The sequence below is a fragment of the Chelonoidis abingdonii genome, chromosome 12 (assembly GCF_003597395.2).
Source record: "Chelonoidis abingdonii isolate Lonesome George chromosome 12, CheloAbing_2.0, whole genome shotgun sequence".
Classification (NCBI taxonomy): Eukaryota; Metazoa; Chordata; order Testudines; family Testudinidae; genus Chelonoidis; species Chelonoidis abingdonii.
In genome coordinates this window covers 1,710,999-1,732,355 of record NC_133780.1, presented here as the reverse complement: position 1 = coordinate 1,732,355, position 21,357 = coordinate 1,710,999, and the positions used below count along the sequence as shown (strand labels likewise).

Genomic DNA, 21,357 nt, shown 5'->3' with positions numbered 1-21,357 from the left:
GGGGCATGACGTGTCTGGGGCTGGGGCCTGGGAGGCAGGTTAGGTCCCCAGGGCGGCGGCTGGGCCCTGGGGCGTGGGCGGGGTTAAGTGTCTGGGGCTGGGCCTGGGGGCAGGTTAGGTCCCAGGGCGGCTGGGGCCCTGGCAGTGGGGCGGGTAAGTTCTGGGGCTGGGCCGCGGGGCAGGTTAGGTCCCAGGGCGGGGCGGGGGCCTGGGCGTGGGCGGGTTGAGGTCTAGGAAGGAGAGTGCTGTGACCCTGGGGGCGGGGCTGATCCCTGGGGGGGGCGAGGCCTTGAGGGCGGGGCGGGGTTAGAGTCGGGGGGGCAGGGAGAGCGCGTGACCGGGGGCGGGGCTGGATCCCGGGGGCGCAGGGCCCCAGCCCCGCCCCTGGGGACCTAACCCTGCCCTCCAGGGCCTAGCCCCACCCATCAGGGTCCCAGCCCTTCCCCCTGCCCCCCAGACACTTAACCCTGCCCCCTAAGGCCCCACCCCAAGACACCTAGTCCCGCCCCACTCCTCCCCCTCACCACCAGGGCCCCAGACCAGGCCCCAGGGACCTAGCCCTGCCCCTCTCCCTGCCCTCTCCTATGGCCCTAACTTAGCCCGCAGGGACCTAGCTCCAGCTCCACCCCCACCCCTGTAAAGACATAGCCCTGGCCCCCAGAGACCCCTGCCCCCCACCCTTCCCCCAGGGACCTGGCCCCATCTCCCACCCTCCTGAGCCTTACACCCCCAAGAGCTAGACCTGCCCTCACCCCCATGGCCCTGTCCAAGGACGCTAGTGCCCCCTGTGAGGATCACCACTCAGTGCCCTTCATTTGCTGACTTTGTTCCTGCCCCCAACAGGTTGATCCCGCCCAGTGACCCACCTTCATCCCCCGTCTCCACCGCCCGCCATGAATCACGGCCCCCAGCTCATCACCTTCACCCGTGCCCGGGAGCAATCGGACTGCTGGAAGGATGGGCACCTCCGGAAACAGGTCGGCTCCCCTGCCAACCACCGGGAAAAGGAGGGGGACGGGGAGGGCGAGGAAGCCCGGAGCTTCTACGAGAGTCTCCTGGCCTCGGATGAGAGCTCCAGCCTCCCACAGAAACGCAAGGCTCCGCTGAGGCGCTCCAGGGTGCTTGAGCCACCCATCGCCCGACCAGGGCAGACGGACCCTCGTAGGGGGAACCTCCTGCTGAGATCGGCCCAGGAGGGTGACATGGGAACCCTGCGGCGGTTGCTGGAGAAGGAGGGGTGTGATGTGAACTACCGGGACGGTTACTACTGGACGGCGGTGATGTGTGCCGCTTACGCAGGCCAGGGGGAGGCTGTGAGGTACCTGCTGACCCGGGGAGCCGCATGGGTGGGAGTGTGTGAGTCGCAGGGGCGGGATGCGATGGACTTAGCCGAGGAAGCCGGGCACCAGGACGTGGTGAGGATCCTTCAGGAGCGTGAAACGGCTCAGCCAGAGGAGAGGATGGCCAGGTGAGTCTTCTGTTCCCCTGCCCTGCACCCAGCCAGTCCCCCCACCCTGGGGCTGGATCAGAGCCAGCACCCTCTAGAGAGGAAAGACCCCATGTCTCATTCCCCTCATGCCTGAACCAGCCAGTTCTCCTAGCTTGGGGCTGGCTGGGAACCAGCGGCCCCTAAAGAGGAAAGCCCTCATGTCCCATTCCCCACCTCCCTTAGTCAACCAATATGCTCATCCTGGAGACCACTGACCTCGTTGTCTTCTCAGTAGGAGGACTCCAGCGGAGATGAAATACTGCTCCGTGTGCCAGACACATTACAGCGAAGACAGTGTGGAGCTCCACGAACGCTCCACAGCCCACCTCTTCAACCGGCGCGACCCGCTCCCTCCAACTCGCTACCACATCCCCGAGAGCAACGTCGGCTTCCAGCTCATGGTCAAGGGGGGCTGGGACTGCGAGGCTGGGCTGGGGCCTGAGGGCACCGGCCGTAAATTCCCTGTCCAGACCATCCTCAAGAGGGACCAGAAGGGCTTGGGTTTCCATAGCGACCTCCGGCCCAAGGTCACCCACTTCAATGCCAATGACTCCAGTGCCGTGGTGCGGCCCAAGGAGCAGCAGCCTAGGACAGAACGGGCAGCTACAGTGGGGAAGAGAGAGGCCCGTCGCAGAGAGGCCAAAGCAAAGGCCTGGGAGCGTGACCTCCGCACCTACATGAACCTTGACCTTTGAACTCTTGAGGTCAACAGCCCCTATTGTTCAGCTACTGGGATTGCTTGGATGGTGCACCTTCATGAACTTTGACCTTTAACCTTTCAGGATCAGTAGCCTCTATAACCATTGAGCTCTTTGGATTGCCAGGATATTGTATCTACATGAAGCCTGACATTTAACCCCTCATGTCTACATGAGCATTGACCTTTAACCTGTGATGTCACCTCTGTGGTGCACCATTAACCAATAAATGCACGGCCTGAAAGTGTTCAGCCAGTTGACTTCCTTGACTGGTTGAACGTCAACCCCTGACACAACGTTGACAATTAACCGGGGGCATCTCAGTGGCATCACTGTACCGTTAACCAGTGAGCTTACAGCCTTTTAAAGCATTCGGCCTATTGGATTCCTGGATTGGCAGGATGATAGGATATCACTTGTCTTAAAGGGCCAGTTGTGATCAGGGAAGAGACACATCTCTGCACTCCTGAGGGTCTTAGAACGCCAGATCTGCTGACCAGAGCAACGTGCAGAAGCTGTCGTTCCTGTAACCCAAGAGGAGACGATCCATTGATGAGAATGTGGCCTGTTCTCCCTTCTGCTTAGAAAGCAGTGAGATATTTGGGTGGGAAAAGACACCTGTCATAAGCCTCTGTCCCAAATCTGGACCTTAGCGTCCCAAATCTGGGGCTTAGCATGAAACTCCTCCAAGCTTATTACCAGCTTGGATTTGATCTCGCTGCCACCAATCAGGATTCAGAGCTCCTGATAGCTCCAGGGTCTCCCCAATCCTTTCCCTGGGGGGATCCCCAAGACCCAGGAGTTCTGAGTCTTACCGGCAAGGGAAATCCTTCCCTTCCCTTCCCCCTCCCTCTGCCACCCAGACTTTCCTCTCTGGGCTAACCTGAGAGAGTTGATGCAATCTCTTTACATCACAATACCAAGAAAACCTGTCTCCTTTCTTCCACAAAGAGACAAACCCCAACATACCGGAAACAGAGATATCCTATCTCCTTTCCCCTCCCACACTCCAGGTGCTGCTGACTACCTCCGTAGATCTAACACAAAAGACTCCCTCCCCTTGCCCTTAATCTACCCAGAGAGACAACTCCAACAAGTCTAAAAAGAAAACTTTATATAAAAAGAAAGAAATACATAAAATCTCAACTCTGCATTCAAAAATCAAATACAGGGCATTTGCTATAAGAAATAGGATAAAACAGTCTGATTCAAAGATAGCCAATTAACCAGTCGCAAAGTCACAAATGTAATACAAACACAATACTCAACCTATTGCTTTCCTTTTGTACTCAAACTTGGTAACAGCAGGGTAGAAAGAAGCTTGGAGATGGAAAAAAGCTGTTCTCTCATAGCTGAAAAGAAACAAGAGACGAAAAAAGTCAAAACCCACCAGAGTTCTCTCCCTGACTTTGAAAAATCCAGTTTCCTGATTGGTCCTCTGGTCAGGTGTTTGGTTCCCTTTGTTAATCCTTGACAGGTAAAAGAAACATTAACCCTTAGCTATCTGTTTATGACAACACCAGCAGGACTTTTGGATCTCTGGGGCTTTTGCTGCATTGACTGTTCCGGGGGGCAACTAATCACCTCACTTGTTGTCAGGATTCTGTTTAATCTGAAATCTTTGAGAGAGAATAAATATGGTCCCTCACTGGTTGTTTATGGTTCTAATAATTACCCCTTTCAAAGCAACGTGGATTTCCTAATTACACTAAGATCAGACTCCAGCCCTGACTCCGTTACATTCCAAATTTACCCCATGTGTCCCTGACTAAGGTGGTGTCACTCTGGATTCAGTGAGGGCAGAACCTGGCCCTGGCTCCATTGACATCAGTGGGATCAGTCTGGATTTAGTTCAGGGTCACTGAGATCAGCATCCAGCCCTTTCTTTTTCTTTTTCTTTTTGTTGTTGTAAAGTCAACAAAACGGGCCTTTTATTTCTTTGCATCCAAATGCTTTTTCTTGCTGCTTCCTCTGTTTCATTCACAGACCCTGACCTCAGTCTCTCAGTCTGTTTGATTTTGTGTTTGATAAAGACACAGAAACTCATTTGCTCACAGCCCACTGGGTGACTATACATAACACCCAGCGGAAGCCATCAAGTTGATCGTGACATAGAAACATCTTTGCATTGGTCAGTTTTTTTCTCTCAAGAAAGGCCACAGGAAAAGAAATGTAATCTCGGATTTAGAGTTGCCTGGAGAAAAGGATTTTTTTTTTCCCCCCACAGAAAATTTCAACAAATATATTGTACCCTCTCATTGATTATTTTCAGTGGAGAATTTCAACGTTGTGGTGAAATCTCAAAAACAAAACGGTTTTGATTCAAAGCCGGGCTGTGGAGGAGATGTCTTACACTCTGGCCCAAAGAGAATGAGGCCTTGGAATCTTCTATGCTGCATCAGTGCTAGGGACCCCTATAACGCCCTGCCCTCATCCAGAGCGGAGAACGTGGTGCATCGTGGGAGATGTCGTTCTTCCAAGGAGCCTGCCCCATAAGGAATGTGATACCCATGGGGCACCACTTTGAAGTTTGGATGCCTCCTTTTCTGTGGGCCAGGCTCCTGGGCTGAACTGTACCTCCCCTCTTGCTGAGAGGAGTGACACCTATTCACACCAGCTGGGGATCTGGCCCCATCAACACCCCCAGAGGAGCAGCTGATTGACACCAGCTGGGGATCTGGCACAAAGCCTCACACATCTATCACTACACATCTGTAAGTAACAGAAGAAAAAGGCTTAGCGCGTTGACTAACTAACCCTGGGAGATGCCTTCAAGGTTATGTAAAGAAGGGATCTCTTGCCGTTCCCTGTGTTTCCCTTTGCTTCACAGTCAGATCTGACTCTTCAGAGCCGCTGGGTGCGGATGGAGGCATATTCTGTGTGAGCCGGAGCCTTGAAAGTGATCTTGGCGTAGTGCAGATCCTCGCTCGCGTTACCACCAGCTCTGCTGTGCCCCTGTTGAAGACACACATCAAGTCACCCGGGCTCCATCTGCCGCTGCCATCTTTCCAGCCCCATGAGTGCATTTAAGGGGGAAGCGGGTAAAATGGAGACCCCTGGCTGTGTGTTGGGGGATCCGTGTGTGCTGTTGTCCCCAGCACACATAGCCCCACGCCAGTGTGACTCAGCCCCCAGAGGTACCCTCCCAACTGGCTACAAGTTGGGACTGAGAGGCACCGGCAGACTGTGTGCGGAGAAGGGAGCCCAGGGCTGGAACAGCAGAGGGGCTGCGAGTTGAGATTCAATCTATCCACCTGTCTTTGTGCACAATGGTCTGTACGTACATACATGTCTGCCTATCCCCATGTGCACGTCTGTCTGTCTAGATCAGGGGTTCTCAACCGTTCCAGACTACTGTACCCCTTTCAGGGGTCTGATTTGTCTCGCATTCCCCAAGTTTCACCTTAAAAACTACTGGCTTACAAAATCAGACATTAAAATAGAAAAGTGTCACAGCCGCACTGTTACTGGAAAATTGCTGAATTTCTCATTGTTACCATATAATTCTAAAAGAAATCAATTGAATTATAAATATTGTAGTTACATTTCAGTGTGGAGCGTATGGAGCAGTATAAACAATACACTGGATGAAATTTTAGTTTGTACTGACTTTACTGGTATTTTTCATGTAGCCTGTTGTAAACCTATGCAAATATCTAGATGAATCAATACACTCACTGAAGCCCTCGGTGCTGAAAACCACTGGTCTAGATGATAGATAATCTGGTACTTTTGCAGCTTCCGTTATTGTAATATTTAACGGCTAAAGCACCCCTAACCCTCTCCCGTGTTCCACTGGTCAGGTTTTTACCACAGTCACACGGACCATGCGTCAACACTGTCTTGAAACAGACAATGCCACCCAGTTAAACTCAGGCTCCAATTTTAATGGTCTCACCTTTGCCGGCTGCTGCTGTTGGGTGTCTGGGGAGGCTGCTGGGGAGGAAAGAAGGAGACATGGGTTATTGTTGGAAGAGATGAATGGAGGTGTAGGAATGAACAGAGGACTGGAGAATGTAGATCGGAGGGTCCCGTTCCCCCTTGCACCAGTAGGACGGAAGAGAAGTACATTTTGAACACTGGAAGAACGGGCAGGTGGAGTGAGCGTGGAAGGAGGAGTAAATACCTGTGCGTCTGCGCAGCAGGAGGGTGGTAACTAAGATGATGATGCTGACGCCTGCCAGAGCAATCGTGGCTCTGTAGATGGTGAGTTCGGTGCTGGTGTCCTGCTTCGATTCCTTTCTGTCCTCTACATAAAAGGAAGGAGGTTAATGTTTCCAGTGGCAAGAATCTCTCCTGGGAAGAGCCATAGGAAGCCATTTCTGATGTATTTTGTTGTAGCACTGGATTCTGATCTCATTGGTACCGTACCGATGTGAATGCAGAGTGACTCCGCTGATGCTAATGGAGTCAGGGCTGGATTCCAATGTCACTAGCCCTGGTGTGAATCCGGAGTGTCTCCATTGACGCCAATGGAATCAGGGCTGGATTCTGATCATAGAGCTTCCAAAGTGAATCTGGAGTAACTCCATTAGTGAATGGAGTCCAGTTTGGATTCTGGTCTCCATGACCCCAGTGTAAATTCAGAGTGACCCCACGGATGTTAGCGGAGTCAGGGCTGGATTCTGATCTCTGTGAGCCCAATGTAAATCTGGACTGACCCCACTGATGCCAAAGGATTGAGGGCCGAATACTGATCTCAGTGATTCTGGTGTGAATCCAGAATGAGCCCACCGACACCAGTGGAGTCAGTCCGGATTCTGATCTCAGTGACTCTGGAGTGACCCCAGTGATGTCTGTGGAGTTGCTCCCAAATGGAGGCCACAGAGGCGCTTAGGTTGGTGCAGTATGTTAGTGGCCAGCTGCCCTCCTGGGGTCTGGGCTAATGGCCGGCAACCTCCATTCGTACATGGGACCAACGGGAGAGAATCCCAAGTGACTGGTGCAGCAGAGAGTGTGGTGGGGCCATGTGGGGCACGGGGCCATTCTGGTCTCTCTGGGTCTGTGGCTGCGTGTCTATGGGGCTGTGTGTACCTCTCTGGCTCTGGGGTTGTGTTTCCCTCACTCACTCCTGCATTAAACAACTAACTTCCTCTTCAACAAACACTGCAAGAAAACTCCCCCAGTCTCCACCGGCATTTATTGCATAGCCCTTCACAGCTGCCAGTATGAGTCTGATCTTCCCACAGTGAGTCACCGGGGCCGGGTCATAACCTCACCTTTAGCAGGCCAAAGAGCTCCGAGCCAACTCAGGCCAATAGCGAGAGAAGAGAGAGAGACGTCTCTGGGCGCACTGTGGCTCTCAGGAGAAGTGGGGGTCTGGGTTTCTGACCACCGCTCTCACCCCGAGGCGCTGACAGGATGTGAGACAGGCCAGAGCTGCAGCCAGCAACAATTCGGCAGAAAAGCCGCCTTGAATCGGCCGGGAGATTGTTTAATATAAACCTGACGACCCCCCACAGCATGAGCATCAGTCAGATATTCCTGATCTCCACTCCTCCTTGGAGCCAGCCCCATCTCCCTTTCCCTGCTCCCAGAGCCAGCCCGTCCCCAACCTTGGCGCCCAATTGGCATCAGTGCCTCCTAGAGGGGGTGGGTCCCGAGTGCCCACCTTCCCCCCAACTCTTACCAGTCACACTCTGGTTTCTCCTCATCACTCTTAGATCTGTGCCTTCTCCCACCCCTGTCATCTCATTCTGGATTTCGATGCAGCACTGATAGAGGCCAGAGTCTCTCTTGTCCAGTTTACACAGGGTCACTGTCGCGTTCCCCTTACTGATCTCATCCAGCCGGGACACATGGAGCCGCCCCTTGTAGAAGGGGTGCTTAGCGTCCAGCACCACGTCTTCTCCAGAGCCCCTGAACCAAAGCACCTTGGTTCTGCTGCCATTTCTGTTCTGGAAGGTGCAGCTCAGGGTCACATTCTCCCCGACTGTTGCGTTGAGGGACTTGGGCTCCTGAGAAACTCTCAGACCAGCTAGGGAAGAGGGAGAACCCACATCATACACCGGGCAGCACCGTGCAGCAGGAGAGACCCATCTTGGCCTTTAGAGAGAACAGCAGCTGCTGAGTTCCTGTGTGTAGAGCTAAACTTTCACCTCTCGCTAGTTTAGTAGCAGTGTCTGTCTCCCTGTTCCCTGATTCTCCTTCCTTCATCCATCCATCCTCTGACCCTAGACCCATCCATCCATTATCCATCCTAGCTCGATCCATCTATAGACCCATCCAGCCATTCTCCAGTCTAGAGCCGTCCATTCAACCTTTCATTCCTAGACCCATGTCTCTCAATTCACATCTGTTCTCCATTTGTGTTCCTCATTCCCTAGATCAATATTGATTTATCTATCTCCAGGGAAGATCTGCAGTCCTAGATGCTGGATAAATCCAATGTGATGTGTTCACCTTATCAAGAATCATATCCCTGAATTGCGCAGGAAACTCACCTGGTTTCTGACCGGACGCTCCCCCATTTGGGTTTGGCGCTCTCTTGCAACCAACTGGAATTTCTGCGACAGCTTCATTTGAATGAAAAAACGAGTGGGTGGGTGAGGTTCTGTAGCTTGCGATGTGCAGGAGGTCAGAGTAGGGAATCGGGAAGGTATCTTTTGGCTTTAAAGTCCAGGAGAAGAGTTTAGTGCATTTCTGATGGCCGCCACCTTGGCTAATGTGCAGCGGATTGAACTGGGGACCTCAACAGCTAAAAGCACAAGTTGCTACAGCTTGAGCTAGAAGGGCTGGAGGCTGTAACAAGTTGTATTCTGGGTAGATCAGCACAGAAGGCTGGGTGAATGGATAGATAACGGAAAGCTGGAGGGATAGTGCAGAAGAAGGATGGATGGATTAGATGAGCTAGATGGGGATGTATGGGGGTGGCTAGATATGGCTGTGGGGACGAGGAGGGATGGACAGATTGACCTGGGGGAGTAGACAGACCGACCCCCAGACTAGCTAGTCAAGATTTGCTGACATACCTGCTATCCAGGTAGGGATGAGGAGGACAATGCAGAGGACGGGGGTCAGGGCTTGCAGCTGCTCCATGGTCCCTGCTCTCTAGGCGGCTCCGCAGGGCCCGCTCAGCTCAGCTTCAGCATCCTCCGGAAGCATCAGTCTACGAGGGCCGGTGGAAGCGTTTGTGGTCAGCTCTTCTGAGATGGGCCGGGTAAGGGGGGGAGGAGTGTTAGGTGTGTGTCTGTGCTACTGAATGTAACGGGCCTGTGTACGTGTCTGTGAGCATGTGTGCCCCCTGCTGCCATGGATCAGCCTTGCTCCTCCATGTGTCCTGGGCCCCAGATCACCCACAGCTGTGGGAGATTCCCCTCTACTCAAAGCTGGGGTGGCCTGTGAATCAGGAGCAGGCCTCCCCCATCTGCCCTGGGAGGCAGCACAGGGACAGCTGGCCTGTCTATAGGGTAGGTGGGTTTGGCCCTGTGTGTTTTACTGGCAGGAAGAGGTGAATGGAAGAGGGTGGAACAGGGCAGGATGGATGGATCGATCCGTCCTCAGCACCTTTGGTCTGGCTGTCAGCAATTCATCCCGTCCATCTGTCTGCGGAGAAGGCCCTGTCTGCATCCACTCGTCCGTCCATCCTTCGCTCTATCCGTCTGTCTGTGGTAGGGCCCTCTATCTATCCAGCCAGCCAACCATTGCTCCATGCACCTGTATGTGGAGAAAGTCTTCTTTCCATCCGTCCATCCGTCGCTTCATCCATTCCACCACTCCATCCATCTGTCCGTCCATCCATGGATCACTCTGTAGCTAGAATCACAGAATCTCAGGGTTGGAAGGGACCTCAGGAGGTATCTAGTCCAATCCCCTGCTCAAAGCAGGACCAACCCCAACTAAATCATCCCAGCCAGGGCTTTGTCAAGCCAGGCCTTAAAAACCTCTCAGGAAGAAGATTCCACCACCTCCCTAAGGGAACCCCTTCCAGTGCTTCACCACCCTCGCTAGAGGGTGAAACAGTGTTTCCTAATCAACCAGAACCTCCCCCACTGCAAACTTGAGACCATTGCTTCTTGTTCTGTCATCTGCCCCACTAGACAGCCGAGCTCCATCCTCGTTTTGGAACCCCCTTCAGGTAAGTTGAAGGCTGTATCAAATCGCCCCCTCATTCTTCTCTCTTCTGCAGACTAAATACCCCAGTCCCAGCGAGCCTCTTCTTGTAAGTCCATGTGCCCCAGCCCCTAATCATTTTCATGCCTCGCTGGACTCTCTCCAATTTGTCCACATCGCTTCTGTAGTGAGGGGCCCAAAACTGGACACAGTCTCCAGATGTGGCCTCACCAGGTAAGGCCCTGCATCTATCCATCCATCTGTAATACACTCTCTATTTGGCTATAGCTCTGTGTCCTCCTCCCTGTAATTCGCTCTCTCTCTCTCCGTCCCTCACACGCTGTTTTCCCTCTGCACTTCTGTCACCTCCAGCTCCACCCGAGCACTGATCTCTGCCCTGACAATGGAAACCCCTTTGATGGTCCTGCCTCTCATGCCTTGCTCCCAGCTGCCCCTGGGACAGCTGATCTCCTCCAGCAGTCCCTGGAGCCAGCAGCTCCCTCTGGGATCCACTGGGGGATCATTTTGGGGCAGTGGGAGGGGGCTGGGACCCACGGAGCAATAAGGACACCATCACCACTGGGGTGCCCCAGCCCTACGGCCAGCGGCTGCATCAGCGAGGCCGAGGGCCCTGGGGATGCAGAAATGAACCGGCCGTCCTGCTAAACTCAACACCCTGGGTCAGTTTCACTTTCACACTCACCTGCCCACAGGCCCAGTGACCTCCTGGCTGCCTGGTATCTGAGCAGGCGCCTCCCTCTCGCCAGCCACAAGAGTTTCCATTGCGCGCCCGGGCTGCTCACTCTGGAGCAGCCGTTACGTGCCGTCCCTGGGTCCCGTCTGCTCAACAGTCCCGGTCTGTGACTCCTGGGGTGGCTCCCAGCCCGCCGAGAGCATGGGGCGGCTGCCAGCCCCTAGCATTATCTGCTTCATCATCTTCATCATCCCCTCGATAGCAGCTGGTGAGACAAGCTCAGAGTTATTGGGGGGAATAGAGGCAGAACCCGGGAGTCCTGGACTCCCTCCCCCTGCCCAGCCCACTAACCCCCCACTCCCCTCCCATAGTGGTATGGAGAGATGGTCTCAGAATACACAGACAGCTGAGGATGGCTAGCTGGATGGATGGAAAGGGAGGGAGATGGAGGGAGGTGTTTGGGGATGGATGGATAAGGAGAAAGGGAGGGGGTGGATGGGGATGGATGGATAACTAGAGAGATGGAGGGGGTGTTTGAGGACGGATGGATGGATGGATAACTAGAGAGATGGAGGGGGTGTTTGAGGACAGATTGATGGGTAGAGAGAGGTGGATGGGGATGGATGGATAGATAGAGGAATACGTGCAGGGGTTGTACAGGGATGGACAGGTTTATTCTAGAGGACTGTCTGGCCTACCATCGTTAAGGTTTAGACCAGCTTCCTCTTTAAAACTTGACTCTCCTAAGTGCTCTAAAGTCCGCATGGTTCCTTGCGTTGCCTTGAAATGCGGTGTGCTTCCCGGGGCTGCAGGCTGGGGCTCGTGGGTAGTGGGGTGTGGAGGGGAATGGGTGGTGCAGGTTAGCTGCGGATGCACGGATAGATGGACAGAACTGAGCATGGAGGGAGGGAGGGAAAAATAACTAAGTACAGCAGGATGGACAAAGCTGAGGGTGGATGGATGGATGGATGGAGGGAGAGATGGATGAATAGGTGGAGGTGAGGTTGGACTGAGGCTGGATGGGTGGATGGATGGAGATTGGATAGACATGGATGGATGGATGAGAGAGCTAGGGGTGAATGGATGGATGGACGGACAGGGCTGAGGGTGGATGGACAGACGAACAGATGGATCTGAGGATGGCTGGATGGGGTAGGAGATAAACAAGTGGATGGATGGCAGACGGACAGAGCTGAGGACGGATGGATGAGGCTGTGGATGAACGGGTGAGTGGACAGACAGCTGGACAGAGCTGAGGACAGATGGATGCACAGAGCCGATGGTGGATGGCTGGGAAGTGCTGAGGACAGACGGGTCTTGGGCTGGGTAGAGCAATCGAGCGATAGATGATAGACAGACTCTGCGGTGGGAAGGCCAAGGGGACAGACAGACGGATGCAGCCAGCGCCCCATGACAGAAGCACAGTCCCTGCCATATGTCTGTCACATGGCTTGTTCTGCTCCCTGCAGATCTCGGGGTTCAGCAGCTGCCCCCCAAGGTGAGCGTCCCAGCCGGGGGCAGCATCACCCTGAGCTGCACCTTCCACAGCCGCAACCGGACCGGGACACAAGTCACCTGGGCCAGGGGCTCCCGGGAGGCCGTCGTGCTGGACCCCGCCCACCCCTTCTACCAGGGGCGGCTGGCCCAGAGCCGGCGGGAGCAGCAGGGCTGGGCGGAGGCCACGGTGACCCTGTCGGAGCTGATGGAGAGGGATTCGGGTCTCTACCACTGCTACATCACGTACCCACAGGGCGAGCAGGCGAAGGGCACGGGGACCACCCTGACTGTGATAGGCAGAGGTGACTTGGGGGGCTTGGGGCAGGGGCCTGTCCCTCTAGGGGACATCGGCTCCGATCTGGGCGCAGGGTGGGGACTGGTTGGCTCAGGGGGGCGGGAAATGGGGAATTTCCCCTCTAGGGGCTGCCAGCCCATGAATCTCCTAACCCCTCATTTCTCCTGTCTAGAGTCCCAGGGGGACGCGAGCTCTGTTCCTGCAGCAGCCAACCCGGGGCTGTTGGGTGGTCGGGTGGTTCATTTGTGCATTGACTGCGCTAAGTTCTTTTATTTTTAATTCAAATGAAGCTGTTGCAGAAATTCCAGCCGGCTGCAAGAGAGCACTGGTCCCAAATCTCGGAGCGTCTGGCCAGAAACCGGGTGAGTTTGCCACAGAGTTCGGGGTAACAGCTCTTGTTGGGGTGAAGAAATAACTGGGTTTATCCAGTCTCCAGCATTGCAGCGCTTCTCTGGGGATAGAGAGAGCAGCGTGGATGGAGGGCAGGAGGGATAGAAAGGGAGGCTGGATGGCTGAATTGACAGACGTGGTGTGACGGGTTGGATCACAGAAAACCCTTTGGGAACTGCCAGCTGATGTGCTGAGATACCCCTGAGCCCATTTTCCCTGCCAGCTTGGGACCTCGGTGCCCTGCCTGGTTCGAGCCAGACACCCCAGCCTGCTGCGAGCCACACCCAGGTCTGAACAACGTCCCCCAGAAGCTGCAGGCTTAACTGAAAACAGCTTAAGAAGTGCTCCCGTCTCCAGCACCCAGACACCCAGCTCCCAATGGGGTCCAGCCCCCAAATAAATCCATTTTACCCTGTATAAAGCTTATGCAGAGTAAACTCATCAATTGTTCATCCTCTGTAACCCTGACAGAGAAAGATGCACAGCTGTTTGCCCCCCCACTCCCCCCCCATGTTAATACACTCTCTGAGTTAATTAATAAGTAAAAAGGTGATTTTTATTACATACAGAAAGGAAGATTTAAATGGCTCCAAGTAATAACAGACAGAACAGAGTGAATTACCAAGCAAAACACAATAAAACATGCAAATCTAAGCCCAGTACCAAGGAAAGTGATCGCAGATGAAATCTCACCCTCCAAGATGTTCCAGGAAGCTTCTTTTACAGACTAGCCTCCTTCTGGGCTGGGTCCAGCAATCACTCCCACCCCTGTCATCACTGCCCTGTGCTCCAGTTTCTTTCAGGTTTCCTTTTGGGGTGGAGAGACATCTCTTGAGCCAGCCTGAAGACAAAATGGAGGGGTCTCCTAGGATTTTATATAGTTCCTCTCTTGCGGGTGGACCAGGGCTGGCTTCAGGCACCAGTTTAGCAAGCAGGTGCTTGGGGCGGCCACTCTGGAGTGGGGCAGCACGTCCAGCTATTTGGCGGCAATTCAGCAGAGGATCCCTCACTCCCACTCGGAGTAACGGACCTCCCGCTGATTTGCCGCAGATCGCAATCGCGCGGGGAGGGGGGCGTTGTTTTGTTTTGCTGCTTGGGGCAGCAAAACCCCTGGAGCCGGTCCTGGGGTGGACACCCCTCCCTTCCCCGTGTAGAAATCCAGCTACAAGATGGAGTTTTGGAGTCACATGGGCAAGTCACGTGTCCATGCATGACTCAGGACTTTACAGGTGGCAGCCATTGTTCACATGCTACCTTGAATGTCCTCAGGTAGACTTCGTATGTGGATTGGAGTCTTCCAAGTTTCCATTGTCCGTTAAAAGTTTCTTAACTGGGCACTTAACTTGCAAATTCCTTTCTTAAGAAGCTGCCCACATGCCTTACTGAGGCTACTTAAAATCAAACATCGTAGCCAATATTCATAACTTCAAATACAAAAATGACAGGTATACAAATAGGATGAATAGATTCAGTGGATCATAACCTTTGCAGAGATCTGTTACATGGCACATGTAGCCTAAAACATACTCCAGTTATGTCAGAGATACGTTCATAAGCATATTTCCATGAAGCTTTATGGGGTGCAAGGTCACAGGTGGGTCGGGACAGAAAGGGTGGCTAGGTAGCTGGATGGATGGATGGCTCCAGGACTGGAGAATGGATGGACCTAGGGTCAGAGGATGGGTGGATGAACCAAGGAGAGACTTCTACTAAACTAGCGAGAGGTGAAAGTTTATTCTACACACAGGAACCCAGCGGCTGACGCGCTCTCTAAGGGCCAGGACAGGTCTCTCCTGCAGCACGGTGCTGCCCGGTGTATGATGCGGGTTCTCCCTCTTCCCTAGCTGGTCTGAGAGTTTCTCAGGAGCCCAGGTCCCTCCACGCCACAGCTGGGGAGAACGTGACCCTGAGCTGCACCTTCTGGAACAGAAACAGCAGCAGAGCCAAGATCATTTGGCTCAGGGGATCCGGAGAAGATCTGGAGCTGGATTCTAACCACCCCGTCTACCAGGGGCGGCTCCGTGTGTCCAGGATGGACGAGCACAGACAGGGGAAGGCGACGCTGACCCTGGCTGAGCTGCAGGAGTGGGACTCTGGCCTCTATCAGTGCTGCATCGAACTCGACGGTGGGGAGACAGGGATGGGAGGAGGTACCGAGCTGAGAGTGATGGGGAGACACCAGAGTGCGACTGGTGAGAGTCGGGGGCAGGGAACAGGGCCTGTCCCCTCTAAGGGGTGTCATCCCAGGAACCTCCTAACCCCTCACTTCTCTTGTCTAGGGGCTCCACGGGGACGTGAGCTCTGTCGGGACTCGGGGCCCCTCTTTTACCGAGCCATCATCTCCCTGTCGCTCGTCATTCTCTTCTCCCTGGGAATCATCCTCAGCCTGCGGCCTTGGAACGGTACCTGCGCGGGTTCTGCCTTCACTTCCTGTCCCAAATGGTTACATGGCATCACTGTGTGGGCTGGTAACCAGCCAGTGCCCTGCCCCAGAGCCAGCTGCTTCTCAGCACTGTGCGAGTGATCCCCATGTAACCAGCCCCTGCTCCACCCCAGAGCCAGCTGTGTCTCAGCACTGTGCGAGTGATCCCCATGTAACCAGCCCCTGCTCCACCCCACAGCCAGCTGTGTCTCAGCACTGTGCGAGTGATCCCCATATAACCAGCCCCTGCTCCAGCCCAGAGCCAGCTGTCTCTCAGCACTGTGCGAGTGATCCCCATATAACCAGCCCCTGCTCCACCCCAGAGCCAGCTGTATCTCAGCACTGTGTGAGTGATCCCCATGTAACCAGCCCCTGCTCCAGCCCAGAGCCAGCTGTATCTCAGCACTGTGCGAGTGATCCTCATGTAACCAGCCCCTGCTCCACCCCAGAGCCAGCTGTATCTCAGCACTGTGCGAGTGATCCCCATGTAACCAGCCCCTGCTCCACCCCAGAGCCAGCTGTATCTCAGCACTGTGCGAGTGATCCCCATGTAACCAGCCCCTGCTCCACCCCAGAGCCAGCTGTATCTCAGCACTGTGCGAGTGATCCCCATGTAACCAGCCCCTGCTCCACCCCAGAGCCAGCTGTATCTCAGCACTGTGCGAGTGATCCCCATGTAACCAGCCCCTGCTCCACCCCAGAGCCAGCTGTATCTCAGCACTGTGCGAGTGATCCCCATGTAACCAGCCCCTGCTCCACCCCAGAGCCAGCTGTATCTCAGCACTGTGCGAGTGATCCCCATGTAACCAGCCCCTGCTCCACCCCAGAGCCAGCTGTATCTCAGCACTGTGCGAGTGATCCCCATGTAACCAGCCCCTGCTCCACCCCAGAGCCAGCTGTATCTCAGCACTGTGCGAGTGATCCCCATGTAACCAGCCCCTGCTCCACCCCAGAGCCAGCTGTATCTCAGCACTGTGCGAGTGATCCCCATGTAACCAGCCCCTGCTCCACCCCAGAGCCAGCTGTATCTCAGCACTGTGCGAGTGATCCCCATGTAACCAGCCCCTGCTCCACCCCAGAGCCAGCTGTATCTCAGCACTGTGCGAGTGATCCCCATGTAACCAGCCCCTGCTCCACCCCAGAGCCAGCTGTATCTCAGCACTGTGCGAGTGATCCCCATGTAACCAGCCTCTGCCCCACCCCAGAGCCAGCTGTATCTCAGCACTGTGCGAGTGATCCCCATGTAACCAGCCTCTGCTCCACCCCAGAGCCAGCTGCTTCTCGGCACTGTGCGACAGATCCTCATATAACCAGCCCCTGCCCTACCCCAGAGCCAGCTGCTTCTCAGCACCAGGCAAGGGGTCCCTGTATAATCACCCCATGCACCCCACCCTAGAGGGGCCGTGTCTCAGCGCCGGGTGAGAGGACCCCGTATAAACAGCCCCCAGATTTTACCCCAAAGGTGGCTGCATTTCATCCCTGGTGGAATCAGTCTCTCTCTGGTATTTATAGGGCTCCATCCCCGTAGCGTTTCCCCCCAGTGTGTTCGGTGACGCTCTCGTTCTGTTTCCCAGGCGTCCCCGTGGATCCCGCAGTGCATGCTGGCTCCAAAGTGCCCCCGGCACCAGGGCAGGTGTCTCTGATTTAGCTGCTCAGGGGGCCGGTCACTGGCAGGATTTTCCCAGCTCTGGTTCAGAAGCTGTCAGACTTTGCTGGACTCTGAGTCGCCTGCCAGGGGCTTCTCTGCTCTCCTCTGCTTCTGTCTGTGGGTCTGGCCGGTACAGCTTGGTATGAGAAGAACAGTAAAGAAAAGGAAATATTTCTCCAGAGTCATTCCTCGGGGGACAATATTTTTCCATTTACAAAACTACATTGAACGCTGTAACGGAGTCGGCTGCCAGAGAAAACCGAATTCGAGAGAAAACCTACCTGGTTTATACAGGACAAAACTGTCTGGAGCAGGCTTGATTGGATAGAAGGAATTTGCCGCTTGAAAGAGAGACGTGTTGCAAAAAATATATTTCAATGTGTGGAAATAAAATCTGTTACGCAAAAATTCCTTTATTCAAATCATGTTATTCCTTGTGGAAAATAAATGACAGAAGGAACATGGCCCAGGATGAGACACCAACTGAGGACAGAACACAGGAGTCCTGGCTCCCAGCATCACTGTGCTCACTAAGCACCACTCCCGTCTCAGAGCCGGGGAGAGAACCCAGGAGTCCTGGCTCCCAGACTGAGCCCCCTCCCTGCTCTAACCATTAGACACCACTTCCCTCCCAATGGGATGCAACTACGCACACACACCAGCCAGCCCCTCACACAGGGCATAGCACACCCCCACCCCCCATCCATCCCTTGTACCCCGCCTCTCACTGCCACCATCTCAGAGGTGCTGAGCACAAAGCCTTCCCCCGGCCTCCCCCTGGGGCTGACGCTTCCGGAGGATGCTGAGGCTGAGCTGAGCTGTGGAGCTGCCCAGGGAGCCGCTGCCAGCCCTGAGCCCCATCCTCTGCACCATCCTCCTTATCCTCACCTGGGGAGCAGGTATGTCAGCAAATCCTGGCTAATCTAATCTGTCCGTCTGCCCCAGCCCTAGATCCATCTCTGTCTGTCCATCTGTCCACCTGCCCCAGCCCTAGATCCATCTGAGTCTATATACCCACCTACCCCACCCCTAGATCCATCTCTGTCTGTCCATCCGTCCACCTACCCAGGGCCGGCTCCTGGCACAGCGCAGGAAGCGGGCGTTTGGGGTGACCATGGAAAGGAGCAGCACGTCCGGGTCTTTGGTGGCAATTCGGCAGTGGGTCCCTCAGTCCCTCGGAGGGAAGGACCAGCTGCCGAATTGCCGCCAGAGAATGAAGCAGCGCGGTAGAGCTGCCACCAAAGTACTGCTGATCGCAGCACTGCTCCCCTTCCCTCCCCGACCTCCCAAATGGCACCCCTGTCGAGCACCCCCAGGGCTGCTGGTGTGATCCTTGTTCAGAGATCTCTAGGGCCAGACCCCAAGGGGTGTCAGTCGTCTGTGGCTCCTCTGGCTTCAATGGAGCGGATTTGCCAGAAGCCACTTGACAGCAGCTCGGATCCGGCCCAGAGGCTTTGACAGAATCAATCTCTGTGAACTGGCCTCGGGGCGAGGTTTGAGCTGCTCTCGGGGTGAGGAGAGTTACATGTTCTGAAGGAACCTTAGAAAATCAACCGGAATTGGCCCTTTACAGGGCCGCCCGGGGTGGGGGGGAGTGGGGCAATTTGCCCCCGGCCCCGGGCCCTGCAGAGGCCCCCTGAGAATATAGCATTCTGTAGTATTGCAACTTTTTTTATGGAAGGGGCCCCCGAAATTGCTTTGCCCCAGGCCCCCTGAATCCTCTGGGCAGCCCTGACCCTTTATGCTCACCAGAGGGTGACACCCACATGCTTAGCACTGCACGTACACGGCGAGGCGAGTGGGGTCTTGTGGGTTCAGAGCAGGGGGCTCAGAGCCAGGACTCCTGGGTTCTCTCCCCAGCTCTGGGAGAGGAGTGGGGTCTAGTGGTTAGAGCCCCCCTAAGCCAGCCCACCCCCATCACAGCCTGGATGATGCTGGGGGCAGCTCCCCACTCTCAGAGCGACCAGCCCAGGGTCTCTGCAGCCTCAGGCGTGGGTCCCCCCTGCCCCTGGCTGGAGAGATTTCTGTGCACCCATGACAGCTAGAAGCATTTTTGGGCTCTGCAAGCTGAGCACCTGGAGATCGTCTCCAGCTCGTGGACGGAAACCGTGGTCAGTTATTTGTGCGTCGCACACGGCCCCGACTCCAACACTTCTGTAGCTGGTTGTAAATTACTCCCTACCCCATCTGCAGCTGCCTTTGCACAAGCTATGGCCTCGCACGATGCTGAATTTCCTGTTTCTCACCGCGACACCCAGGAGCTCAAGTGCAGACAGAGCCCCAGGCCACTCGGCACGCTCCAGAAACTGCAGTGACTACCACAGTAGCAAACAGAGCCCCACCCACACTCCCTTGGAAGCAGGCGCTGCACTGAACCCCCTGATCAACATCAGGGACCCTGTTGCACGAGGTGATGAATGATTGCCCCCTCCCCCAACCAAAATCCGGGCCCCTTTCCTGCTGGGCTGTCCACAGACCTGAACTGAATAATGACCAAAAGTTCTGGACTCTCAAATCTAGGAGAGGAGTGGGGTGGAGAAGGTTAGAGCAGGGGGCCTGGAAGCCTGGGTTCTCTCCCTGGCTCTGGGAGGGGAGTTGGGACTGGTGGGGCAGAGCAGGGGGGGCTGGGAGCCAGGGAGAGAAGCAAGCTAGAGCTAACGAGGTTAGTTCAATCAGGGAGCATGAGGCCCTCTTCCGGGAGTTGAGGTGTGAACACCAAGGGAGGAGAAACTGGTTTTGTATTTGTCAAGCCATTCACAGTCTTTGTTTAATCCTGAGCGGATGGTGTCAAATTCGCAAATGAACTGAAGCTCCGCAGTTTCTCTTTGCAGTCTGGTCCTGAAGCTTTTTTTGCTGCAGGATGGCCACCTTTAAAGCTGCTATGGTGTGGCCAGGGAGGTTGAAGTGTCTCCTCCAGGTTTTTGTACATTGCCATTCCTGAGATCTGATTTGTGTCCATTTATCCTTTTCCGTGGGGCCTGTCAGGTTTGGCTGATGTACACAGCAGGGGGGCATTGCTCCCTTGGTGTTCACACCTCAACTGCTAGAACGGGGCCTCATGCTCCCGGACTGACCTAACCCCCTTATCTCTAGCCTGCCCCTGGAAATGTCCACCACATGCACCCACCGAAGTGGGTGTTCACCCACGAAAGCTCACGCTCCAAAACGTCTGTTAGTCTAGCAGGTGCCACAGGCCTCTCTGCTGCCGTGACAGCTCCAGACCAACACGGCCACCGCTCTGATAATTATGACCATGTTAATTAGCCCGTAACCCCTAGGTATAGTGCGACTGCAGCTCCAGGTTAGGGTGAGAGAAAATAGTGTTAGTTACTGAAGTGAAATTTGCATAACATCGCACCGTTATTGGCAGTTAATACATTTTTTTATTTTTTTTGTTAATGTTCTCACTGAAACGGGGTAAAAAAGACGTCATACGGCGGGGTTGGGGGAACGGCATGCTGGGAAATATGCAAATTGCTTAGACGGCCCCAGCGACTGAAGTCCACGCGCCTCGCGCTGCCAGGCAACGGCCGTTAGGGGGCGTGAGAGGGGTGGCTGGGGGCCGGTTATGGACGCATGCGCCGTGCTAACCTCTAGGTCTGGGACACAGGGATGTGCGCATGCGCCTGGTTTCAGTTTCGGTTTCGTCCCCAATCGATGGCACGTGCGCCAACTGGTTCGGCGTCACTGCGTTCCAGTGCGCATGCGTCTAGCCTGTCCCTCTCACCGGGACGATTACTGCGTGCGCATGCGTACAACCTGCCCCCCCCTTACTGCACGCGATGTGCCTGGACAGTCGCCACTCCCGGGGCGCTTAATACGCATGCGCGCTGGTCGCCATTCGTTGCCCAGAGTAACTAGCCCGGCGGACGACGCGTCCGAGCCGCCTTCCCTGCTGAGCGCGCGTCTGAATCCCGCGCGGCTTCCCGGCCCCTACTGCGCATGTCCGGAGCAGAACCCCGCGGCTGCGCGCTGCTCTCCGAGCGGCACCGCTCCCCCGCCACGCGCCACTCCCGCGGCGGCGTCCAATGCGCGTGCGCCTCCTAACGGTCCCAGGGTCTTAGCCCCGCCCCTCCGGGTTCCCACCCCTGAGCCACTTAACCCCGCCCCCTAGGGCCTCCTGCCCCGCAGGGACCCAGAGCCCCGCCCCCGGACCTAGCCCCGCCAGTCCT

At 55.3% G+C, this 21,357-nt stretch overlaps 3 protein-coding genes across 7 annotated transcripts in view; 2 read left to right on the top strand and 1 right to left on the bottom strand.

The window, feature by feature from the left end:
• The window catches only part of GPANK1 (G-patch domain and ankyrin repeats 1), a 5,819-nt gene extending 1,984 nt beyond the window's left edge, over positions 1-3,835 (top strand). For 2 of the 4 annotated variants that reach the window (XM_032777012.2, XM_032777011.2), the window contains exons 2-3: positions 844-1,468; positions 1,722-3,145. In XM_032777012.2, coding sequence (XP_032632903.1) covers positions 894-1,468; positions 1,722-2,184 — 1,038 coding nt within the window. In that variant the 5' untranslated portion in view covers positions 844-893 and the 3' untranslated portion in view covers positions 2,185-3,145. Of the gene's footprint in view, positions 1-843; positions 1,469-1,721; positions 3,146-3,710 lie in introns of those variants that run through there. The other 2 variants (XM_032777013.2, XM_075071543.1) reach the window with 2 other exon arrangements.
• A 1,786-nt stretch (positions 3,836-5,621) lies between these two features.
• LOC116822865 (uncharacterized) lies at positions 5,622-11,022 on the bottom strand. The gene is made up of 3 exons (XM_032777023.2): positions 10,943-11,022; positions 7,817-8,232; positions 5,622-6,436 (listed from the first exon to the last, which is right to left on the bottom strand). Exons 1-3 carry the CDS (start codon positions 11,020-11,022, stop codon positions 6,150-6,152), a joined length of 783 nt encoding a protein of 260 aa, XP_032632914.1. The 3' UTR covers positions 5,622-6,149.
• On the top strand, positions 10,664-17,593 carry LOC116822858 (tyrosine-protein phosphatase non-receptor type substrate 1-like). Of its 2 annotated transcripts, none has more exons than XM_032777014.2 (6): positions 10,664-11,201; positions 12,403-12,732; positions 13,016-13,087; positions 14,960-15,307; positions 15,395-15,517; positions 17,112-17,593. In XM_032777014.2, the coding sequence occupies exons 1-6, from the start codon at positions 11,135-11,137 to the stop codon at positions 17,183-17,185; spliced, it is 1,014 nt and encodes a 337-aa protein (XP_032632905.1). In that variant the 5' UTR covers positions 10,664-11,134; the 3' UTR covers positions 17,186-17,593. The 2 variants fall into 2 exon arrangements, with proteins under 2 accessions (XP_032632905.1, XP_074927645.1); XM_075071544.1 differs by having other exon boundaries at positions 14,960-15,298; positions 17,112-17,582.
• The last annotated feature ends 3,764 nt before the right edge of the window (positions 17,594-21,357 follow it).